We start from the raw sequence: 10,791 nt of genomic DNA on the forward strand, positions 1-10,791 counted from the left end.
AAATTGTATGATTTTTTGGGGAGATAATGTAAATATGTCTCAATGTCGTTTCTGTGGTGCTGAAAGGTTTCAGGTTACTAGTGGGCGAAACAAAATACCATATAAGCGTATGTGGTATTTGCCCTTGGCTGATAGGTTGAAGAGGTTGTATCAGTCAGATCGGACAGCGGAGGGTATGCGATGGCACGCTGAACATGAATTCACCGGGGAGATTTCACATCCATCGGATGCATCGGCCTGGAAACATTTTTGTTCTACATATCCAGTCTTTGCTAATGAACCAAGGAATGTCTATCTTGGTTTATGCACGGATGGATTCAATCCATTTGGAAAGTCAGGTAGAAAATATTCTTTGTGGCCAGTAATAGTCACCCCTTACAATCTCCCACCTTCCCTTTGCATGAAAAGAGAATTTCTTTTCTTAACCATTTTGATTCCTGGTCCAAACCACCCTCGTCGTTCACTTGATGTGTTCCTACAGCCGCTTATAGAAGAGTTAAAAATGTTATGGTACCAAGGGGTTTGGGTATATGATGTCTCCACAAAGACAAATTTTAACATGCGTGCTGTATTGATGTGGACTATTAGTGACTTTCCCGCATATGGCATGTTATCGGGTTGGACAACTCATGGAAGACTGTCGTGTCCATATTGTCAAGATAATACAGATGCCTTCCAACTAAGACATGGCCGGAAATCAAGTTGGTTTGATTGTCATCGTCGTTTTCTAAGACGAAATCATCCATATCGTCGTAGTAAGACGTTGTTCCGCAAGAACAAGAGTATCCGTGATCCACCGCCACCTGAGTATGATGGTGATTATATATTGAATCAATTTCGTGATTTTGATGTTGACTGTACATCATCGGTAGGCGGTAATGGCCATGTCCGAATTGATGGATATGGAGAACATCATAATTGGCATAAAAAAAGTATCTTCTGGGAGTTACCGTACTGGACAAATCATCTACTCCGCCACTGTCTTGACGTTATGCATATTGAGAAGAATTTCTTTGACAATATAATTAACACCATTTTAAATGTCGCGGGTAAGACTAAAGATAATATCAAATCCAGAATGGATTTACCCGATATATGTGCGCGCGAGGATCTCCATTTGCTTGCAGACGGAGTAGGTCCTATTCCTATATGGAGATTAGATGCAAGCAAGAAGACCAAGTTTTTTCAGTGGATAATTGATGATGTTAAATTTCCTGATGGCTATGCATCAAATCTATCATATTGTGTTGATGATCACAGTGGTAGATTAGCTGGGATGAAAAGTCATGACTGTCACGTCTTCATGCAGCGTTTACTACCATTTGCGTTTACACAACTCCTACCAAATGTTGTCCATGAAGCAATTGCAGGTACAAACAACTTATCTTTTAATTATTTTAATATGTTATTATTCATGTATATATTCTTTTTTTGTTTACAGTTATTAATTAAATTGCAGGGATAGGTGCATTTTTTAGAGATTTGTGTTCAAGATCTCTAACAGTCGAAGGACTACATACACTTGAAGATAATATCCCGATTATCATTTGCAATTTGGAGAAATTATTTCCCCCATCATTCTTTGATGTCATGGAGCACTTGCCTATCCATCTACCTCGTGAAGCAGCACTAGGCGGTCCAGTTCAGTACCGGTGGATGTATCCTTTTGAGCGTTTTATGTTCCATTTGAAGAAAAAAGTTAAAAATCTTAGCAAAGTTGAGGGATCAATAGTAGCTCAAAGCATAAACGAAGAGACTTCTCATTTTTCGGCCTACTATTTTGCTCCAAATGTCCAAACAAAAGCAAGAAAACCAGGTAGGTACGATGATGGGGGTGTGCGGCCTTTTTACCATACATCTGTCCCAGATATCTTTTCTCAAATCGGGAGACTGAGTGGGAAGAAAAAAGAAGTATGGTTTACAGATCAAGAATTTAATCACATTCATACTTACATCCTCCAGAATTGTGACGATGTCATACCATTCGAGAAGTAAGAAACAAAATTCATACCTTAATAATACGCATATATTATTTGCAAAATAATTACTTATACAAAAAAACAAATGTCTGTAGGATCTTTGATGATCAAGTGTCTGGAGCGTATCCAAACATGACAGAGGCTCGAAAAGAGGAAATGAAGCAGACACAATATGCTAATTGGTTAAAATATTATGTAAGTTTTCACCGTTGATTTTACATATATTATGAACATGGTTACTATTTATTAAAATCGTACATTTGCTTGTATGTTTTGCAGATCAAATCAGCCGCAAGTAGGCAGGAACACTATCCAACATGGTTTGAAGAGTTGGTTGGAGGTCCTCTATCAAGGGCAATGGCATACCCGATGTATTGCACTCGAGGCTACGTTTTCATAAAACGTCCAGGGATTACTAACAGAAAAACAGTGAATTATGGGGTCGTTGTTCGTACAGATTCGATAGACTACTATGGTGAAATTACTGATATATTAGAGGTTGAATATCCGGGAGTCATAAATTTGAAATGTATACTCTTCAAGTGTGACTGGTATGATCCTAGAGTTGGAAGAGGTGTTAGACTTACAAAGTATGGTGTCACAGAGATCAACTCGACTAAGCAGTTAAGAAAGTACGATCCGTTTATACTTGCATCTCAGGCAGCACAGGTTTGCTACATACCATATCCACAAGTAGGTGTTCGACAATATCCATGGATTACGGCTCATCAAATAAATCCAAGAAGCAGAGTTGATGGGGTGAAAGAAAAGGAACCGCTACAACAAATTGCAGTAAACGAAATTACGCAAGTAGATCAATCTGTCGGTGACATTCCCCTCGTTGATATTGAGAACATAGAACTCGAACAGATATGGGAAAATGCGGAAGACGAAGAGGATGGAGAAGAGTTTGAAGATCAAAATGATTCTGCTAGTTCAGATTATTCTTCCGATTCTGAGTAAATCAAATATATCGTATTTAGTTTTATATATATATTTTATAAAATCTGTTTAAATGCTTTTAAATTTATCATATTATATGCATTATAATTTATTTGTTAAAAAAATCTGTTTCTATTTTATAATAATTAAACCATTCTAATATTTTATTTTATTCATACTTTCATCGGAACTGTCGTATGAAACGTTTGAGATTAAATTTGTACCGCTTAAATATATCTTGATACAAAACAGGGTATATTTAATTAAAGAAATACTTGACACAAAATAATTAAAATTATTTAAATTAATATACCCTGGTTCCGACGAATTTTCCGACGACATTATTTTCTCCATCGGAAAATCGTCGGAATTAGGCTATATTGAATTAATTTATTTTTTTACTTTTCTTTCAGAAATACTGAAGCGGGAACATTTACGAGACTCGGGAGATTTAATGTCCAATTTCCGACAAATATGGTCGTCGGAAATTCCGTCGGAGATTGGGTCTTAAATTTATTGCCGTTTACTTTTCCCGGGCGTTAGAGAAGTTAATGTAACCAATTTCCGACGAATTTTCCGACGAAATTTAAAAATTTGTCGGAACATTTGTCGGAAAATGTTCCCGCAAGATTTAATTTCCGACGAATTTTTCGACGAAATTTAAAAAATTCGTCGGAAAATTCGTCGGAAATTGGTTACATTAATTTCTCTGACGCTCGAGATAAGTAAACGGCAATAGCAATTTCCGACGAAATTTAAAAAATTCGTCGGAAAATTCGTCGGAAATTGGTTACATTAATTTCTCGCGGATCTCGTAAATGTAGAGGGAAAGTTAATTGGTTTGAAATTCCCGCTGCATTTTTTTCCGACGAATTTCCGACAAATATGGTCGTCGGAAATTTTTATATATATACGACTCACAGATTTCTCACACTTCTCACTTCAAACGTGATTAAGTTCTCACACTTCTCACATCTTACATCTCACATCTTCTCACACTTCTCACATCGTAAGGTAAGATGTTAAGTTTTATTTTCTTCATAATTTTGTTTATAAAATTCAAAAGACTAATTATAAATTTTTTATTTGATTAAGGAGATGGATAATGGATCGTGGAGTGGATATATGGCGTATTGTAATGAACGTGGGTTTGCTCCGGATTTGAATCTTGGTTCCGAAACCCAACCACCGGATGATTTTCCCATGGAGGACACGGAAGTTCCGGAGACGGAACCATTGGCGATGCCTACACGGAATGATGATGCAAATCCACTCGATTCTATGACGCTAGACCAATTACTCCGTGCTCCGGGTCGAGATAAATTGAAAAAGATCGACCCAAGCCGTATGAACGGAACAACTTGGTAAGAAATTGTATTATTTAATTTATAGTTTTACGTAGATAATCTCAATTAAATAATTTGGTAATTATAGGTATAGATTCGATAAAGGATTCACAAAGATTATCAAGAAAATCATGGAGAGCGATTTCCCCGAGCTCGCTCCGAATATTACGTCGGTCTCCGGAGACACAAAGAAACGTTGGTTTAAGGCATTTGCGGTTAGTTTATTTAAATAAAATTTATGCTTTATTTACTTTGTTTATATTTTTAGCTAAAAAAATTAAATTTTAAAATTTGACAACACTAAAAATATATATATTTTAAATTTTTTAACATTGTAGCAAAAATTTAATTGGGATTATGGTCTTACGGGCGAAGTACAAGAAAAATTTGAGGAGATATGTGGGGTACGTTTATTGGATTATGTTTATGGATGGAAAAAGAAATGGCTTAACGGGAAAGAAAAGCCAAAATGGATGCGAGAAAACGTTTGGCAAGGGCTTATTGCATATTGGTTACAAGAGCAAAATAAGTCCCGTAGTGAAACTAATTCTCAAAATCGCAAGAGTGAACGCGGAGGCTATGGCATGGCTAAACATACTTGTGGATCAATGCCATATGTCCGGAAAAAGGAAAAAATGGTAAATAAAAATTTAAATTTTTTACATTTCAATTTGCATTATAATAAATTTTATTGTAAATTTTTAACTAATAAATATTTTAAATGCAAGCGTAATCCCGAAACCGGTGAGTATCCCGATATGGTGACATTCATGGAGGAGACTCATAAACGGAAATCGGACGGGACATTTGTTGATAAAAAAGCTGAGGCAATAGCTCGTCGATGTCGGGAGATGGAGAAAGAGAAACTCACACAAATGAGTCAACATTCGGACACGCCTGATGATTATCAACTCACCCAAGCAGAAAAAACCGATATTTTCCGATCGGTAAGTAATAGTAATTAAAATATTATAATTTAGATAATATGTTTTATTTCCTAACAACATTTTCATTATAATAGCAAGTTGAAGTTAAAAAAGGACGTAGATTTGGATTCGGTTCCATTCCGTTTGACGAAGACATGGGCGGAAGTTCGTCATATTCACATGCACACGTGAATTGTCAAGAAAACGCAGCCGAAATCATCGAGTTGAAGACTCAATTAAAAGATTGTAAGTTTTGGATGGATATGATGGCCCGTCTTCATCCCGACATCGTTCTGCCTTCTCGCCAAGATCAACCCGGAAATCAAAATGAAACAAATAACGTTGACACTCTATTTGATAATATATAATATTCGCGTTTGTAATAATTTTTAGTTGTTTAAGAACTTATTAATGTTTAATTATGTTTTTTATATTATGTGGTGAATTTTATTTTTTTTAATTATGTTTTTATATAATATTTGTGTTTGTTTTATTGAATTATTACAATTAAATTAAATTAATATTATTTAATTTAATTAATTATATTAATTAACAATAAAATATAAATATATATTTTTTAATAAAATATAATATTTCGTCGGAAATTCATCGGAAAATAATAAAAAATACGATTTGTCGGAAATTCGTCGGAACGTTCCGACGAACTTCCGACGATTTGTGGTCGGAAAATCGTCGGAATCGTACTCGATCTTGCGGCGTCGTTTGTAGGAATCTCCTCGGAATGGCGTCGGAATATGCCGTCGGGATATCGTCGGCAATTTTCCGTCGCTATTCCGACGGACATTTCCGACACCTTTCCGACGGTCTTTCGACGAATATTTCCGACGATTTTCCAACAAATATTTCCGACGAATTTTCCGACAACTCATCTCGACAGAAATTTCCGACGAATTTCCGACGAATATTGTTTTCCGACCAGAGAATTCCGACAAACTTGGTGTAGTCGGAATTTGCTATGTTTTCTTGTAGTGCGAGTTCGAGAGCAGCAAAATCAGCACTATGTATCTTCCAGAGCCGGTGACGGTGATGGTTTTTGAAAGACTAAGGATCAGAGACATCGCGAAACTGAGATCTGTGTGCAGAGAATGGAAGTCTTCCTATTTCCGTGATCTCTACAGAACCATAAATCACAGAAACTTGTCCTCTCCGTGGTCAATCTTGTACAGAGACCAATATTCTAATACTCCTTTGGAATTCTTCTACGAGAAATGGGGTTTAAAGCAGTCACTAGGTTCTTGCGTCTCACGTTTTCTGCACGAGGTGAAAGCAGCTAACAATAACAAACGAATGGGTGCCTTGGCCATCACGGACGGATTGATTTTGCTAGGTGTTTCGACCAATTTTGGACCTAATATGTTCTGTGTTGTTAATCCCGTGTTGCGACAATGGATAAAAATCCCTCAACCTCCTCCTTGTTCATCTGTCGACGGTTTCCTAGGCGCAGGCCTTGTAACAGACATGAACAACGGTGATCTCTTGGGTTATAAGGTAGTTCGGTATGGACTCTCAGGGATTGAGAGCGAATGGTGTAGCCTTTGCTTTCAGATCTATTCGTCCGATTAGGGCTATTGGACTTACCACTACGTCTCTACTGAGCGTCCCATCTACAGGCGCCTCCCATCAAATCCCATTAGTTCTAATGGTTATCTTCATTGGCTATGCCGTGCAACTCAAGTCATCTTTGCTTATGATTTCTATGCTCCTACCGAATTTTGTCGTGTCATCGATCGATTTACCTCAGGGCTCGGCTAAGACCCCAGGGAAAGGTGAGGAAGAGACTCTCACCATCTCATGTGGGTCGCTCATGTATATGAATATTGATACTGGAAGACCAAACCAGCAGCTCAAGATTTGGAGGCTCAAGAACTATACAATGGCGGACCCAAAGAGGCTTGAAGGGGGTCAGTTGACCCACCTAAAATTCTAAATTTGCATTATAGTCCTTTAATATTTATGATATTATTTATATGTTTTCTGTTTTGACCCCCTTAAAATTACAAATTTGTGTTTAAACCTTTTAAGTTTTCTAATATTTTTCTACTACTTTGTGTTTGGCACTATTTCTCACATATTTTTTAGTTTTTTTGTTTGCTTCACCCATAAATATTGAACTATTTGTGATTTATTTTTTTAAAAAATGTTGTTTGTTTTTAGTTTTTCTTAAAAAAAAAATTTATTAATTATTGTCATACATTTTGACCCCGGTAAAAAAACTTTTTGGGTCCGCCACTGGAACTATATGAGTGACTCTTCTAAAGAATCTTGGGAATTGTTGTGGAATCTCATGCCTGGTCTTGATCTCGGCCTCGCAACTGTTCCAGTCGCAATGCATCCTTTTGATAAAGAGATTGTTTACCTCGTCACCTGCCAAACTAGATTTTCCCGGAAACATGCCTATCTTGTTTCAGGTAACCTTGGCACAAAAAAGTTCCAACTCCACAAAGGTTGGAAGCAAAGACACAGGGAATTCGGAGACTATCAATCTCATCTGTTTCATCAGTTCGTGCTTCCACAAAGACTCGGCTCTTTTCCTTGTCCACCTGGCTGCACTCTTGTCACACTTCCCGACCCACACTAGTTCTGTTCAATTTTCACTTGCATTCTTATTGCATTTTTTTTTTAATTTCTAAACTCATATAATTTCATAGTTTCATTTGATCTTGTTCTTAAATTAAAGATTTTTGAGTTTGTATCAAAGCTAAAACCACAATAATTTGGGAAAATCACATTTTAAACCTTTAAAGTGACACTGTGTAGCACTTTAAACCTCGATATAATTTCACTAGCACTATAAACCTTCAAATTAATTATACTAACACATTAAACCATCAAATTAATTTTTTTTGTTTATGCAGCCCTAAAAGATAACGGAACAGTAACTCCGTTAACAGAAAAGTTAACCTCCGTCACCCACGTTTTTTTTCACATCTCCGTCATCCCTAAGTAAAACGTGTTTTAATTAAATTTTTTTTTTTTTCTTTTTACCCTAAAAAACAAAACCCCCAAATTGAGTTAGGGTTCTAAATCAAAACCCAGAATAGAAGAAGAAGAGTGAGAGAGTGATTTCGAGTGAAATTGAAGAAGTTTATGGACGCTTTGCAATCGAAATGGGGTATGTGTCGATTCTTCTCCTCCAGTTCAAATAATTACTCAAAACATTTGTTTTCGTCAATAATTTTGGGTCTAACTAATCAACCCGTAAGTTTTATGTAAGAGTATATATTGTTTGATTCTCGTTGGTTTTGTGGTATCGATCTATTAAAATCATATATCAGGTGATTGAATTTAGATTCATATAATAAAAATCAAATCGGAGAGGAGAGGATTTTGTACTCTTATGAGCCCATGTGCAATGTTTTGTTTGTATATCAGTTATGCATCGTTTTCAATGAGTAAACTTTGTGTTTTTGTTTTTTTTGTCTCAAATAAATTGTTAGATAAATACATGTACTTCAATCGTAGCTTCAAGGTTCTGTTTCTTATGTCATCTATGAAATAGACCTTTTTATATTTGTGAAGTAAAGATAATGGGAAAAATCAAATCTGTTTGGAGAAATCTGATTGGTTGATGTTTGATTTCATATTAGCTTTGTTTGTTTTTAGTTCGTATGATTGCTACTAGAAAAGGTGGTTTAAACAGTAGTGTTAACAGTCGTAAGCTTTGCTGATATATATCTTTATGTAGTTTTGAGAGATGGAAAAATTTCATCTTTTGTTTTGAATTGAATTGTTACTATGTCTCTTTCTCAAGAATTTACTTTTGTTAGTAAAATTTTAGTTAGTTTGAGTTTCTAATTTTAATATATTTTGTACAGTGACGGCGAAACCACAATAAAACTCACAATCCACTTTGGTGGAATTGTGAACAGAGAAGGAGAAGATTACATCTACAAAGAAGAATTGGGTGTTAAGATAGTTCATTGGAGATTGTCTGAAATATCATGGAAAAAATTTGACGATTTCTGTGTTACTCAGGCAAAGAATGGAGAACCGATTAGGCTCATTTGGTACAAAGAGACAGCTAAGGATATGAAATTCTTAATGTATTTATTTGATTCCACAAGTGATGTAGATATGGTTGACCTCCTTTTTCTAGGGGAAACTGTAGGTGTGCTTGACATTTTTCTCAAGCAAAGGGTAGAAGATAAATCGGGTAATGGTTATAGTAGTGCTGATGAAGAAGTTGTTAGGCCAAAAGAAGATGAGGAAGGCTCAGAATCTGAGGATGAAATACCTGACAATGTGGCCGCTGAAGGATACGAAGCTGAATTAGATGATATCAGGGACAATGAGAATATGTCTGCTGAAGAAGATAATGTCGCTGTGAGGAATGAAAATGTGGCTGGTGGAAGAGTAGAAACTTTGGTAGCTTTGAATGGAATAGTTGATGATGGAGATGATGTCGTTTTAGATGCTGGAGATGGTGGTGATGATGAAAGGTTTTAAGTCATTATTTGAGGAAGGTTCGAGAGCAATTGTAGATAAGGACGCATACAGAAATCTTGAGGAACAAGAAGAAGAACAAAGAGAAGCTGAAGACAGTGAGCAAGAGTGTATAGTAGAGGAAGAAGCAGAATATCCGGATACACCACTAGAGTCAGATGAAGAATGGGAACAATGGGATAATGAGAGAAGAGGAAAAAGGAGTAAGAAGGGTACTCATGGGAAAGCTAAGTATCACGGTAGTCTGGATAAAGAGCCATACATTTGGTTATTCCAAAAGTTTAACAGTGGATTAGAATTTAAAGACCAGTTGTTGCGTTACTCATTAAAAACGCAATATGACGTGAAGATGGCAAAGTCTGAAGCAAACAGGATTGCTGTAGTTTGTTGTGGTAAAAATTGCAAGTTTAAGGTGTTTTGTTCTTATGAAAAACCTATTAACAAGTGGATGGTGAAGGTCTGTCACATGTATCACAACCATGGAAAATCAAGTAGAGTTTCAATGCTGAAGCAAAGTGTGATTGCAGGCTTGTTTAGAGAAGAGATAAGAAGAAATATAAGCTTACAAGCAGCACAGATCAAAGATGCAATAAAAGCAAGGTATAACATTGTTGTTCCTCTCTCAAAGTGCTACAGGGGTAGACGCATTGCTCTGAACACCATTCTTGAAGCTCAAACAACTCAGTTTGGTAAGTTGTGGGATTATGAGAATGAACTGCGCAGAAGACATCCTCGTATGACAACTGATTTATGCACTGTTAATGTCAATGATAGAGAGATGTTCGATTGCTTCTACATCTGCTTTGAAGAATTCCGCAATACTTGGAAGACTTGTTGTAGACCAGTTATTGGTTTAGATGGATGTTTTTTGAAATGGGAGTTAAATGGTGATCTGCTTGCTGCTGTTGGTAGAGATGCGGATAATAGGATGTATCCAATTGCATGGGCAGTTGTCAGAGGTGAAAATAAAGACACTTGGGGTCGGTTTGTTAAGAACCTGAAAAGAGACCTTGGCTTGGAGAATGGGGACATTTTGACAATCATTTCTGACAAGCAAAAGGTATATCATTCTAGCATTTGACTTTACTACATTATTATTCGTTGCTCAATCAATGTCGAACTTGGCAGGGTTTA

The 10,791-nt window shown here is 36.3% G+C and overlaps 2 protein-coding genes across 3 annotated transcripts; both read left to right on the forward strand.

Annotated features, from left to right (window-relative positions):
- The first annotated feature begins 1,971 nt into the window (after positions 1–1,971).
- Positions 1,972–2,943, forward strand: LOC110228589. Its single transcript, XM_021026311.1, has 3 exons — positions 1,972–1,991; positions 2,075–2,174; positions 2,259–2,943. Exons 2-3 carry the CDS (start codon positions 2,112–2,114, stop codon positions 2,940–2,942), a joined length of 747 nt encoding a protein of 248 aa, XP_020881970.1. The 5' UTR covers positions 1,972–1,991; positions 2,075–2,111; the 3' UTR covers position 2,943.
- A 5,252-nt stretch (positions 2,944–8,195) lies between these two features.
- On the forward strand, positions 8,196–10,172 carry LOC9311533. Of its 2 annotated transcripts, XM_021025547.1 has the most exons (3): positions 8,196–8,326; positions 9,030–9,221; positions 9,311–10,172. In XM_021025547.1, the coding sequence occupies exons 2-3, from the start codon at positions 9,197–9,199 to the stop codon at positions 9,658–9,660; spliced, it is 375 nt and encodes a 124-aa protein (XP_020881206.1). In that variant the 5' UTR covers positions 8,196–8,326; positions 9,030–9,196; the 3' UTR covers positions 9,661–10,172. The 2 variants fall into 2 exon arrangements, with proteins under 2 accessions (XP_020881206.1, XP_002875465.1); XM_002875419.2 differs by having other exon boundaries at positions 9,030–10,172.
- The last annotated feature ends 619 nt before the right edge of the window (positions 10,173–10,791 follow it).

Source organism: Arabidopsis lyrata, assembly GCF_000004255.2.
Source record: "Arabidopsis lyrata subsp. lyrata unplaced genomic scaffold ARALYscaffold_5, whole genome shotgun sequence".
NCBI lineage: Eukaryota > Viridiplantae > Streptophyta > Magnoliopsida > Brassicales > Brassicaceae > Arabidopsis > Arabidopsis lyrata.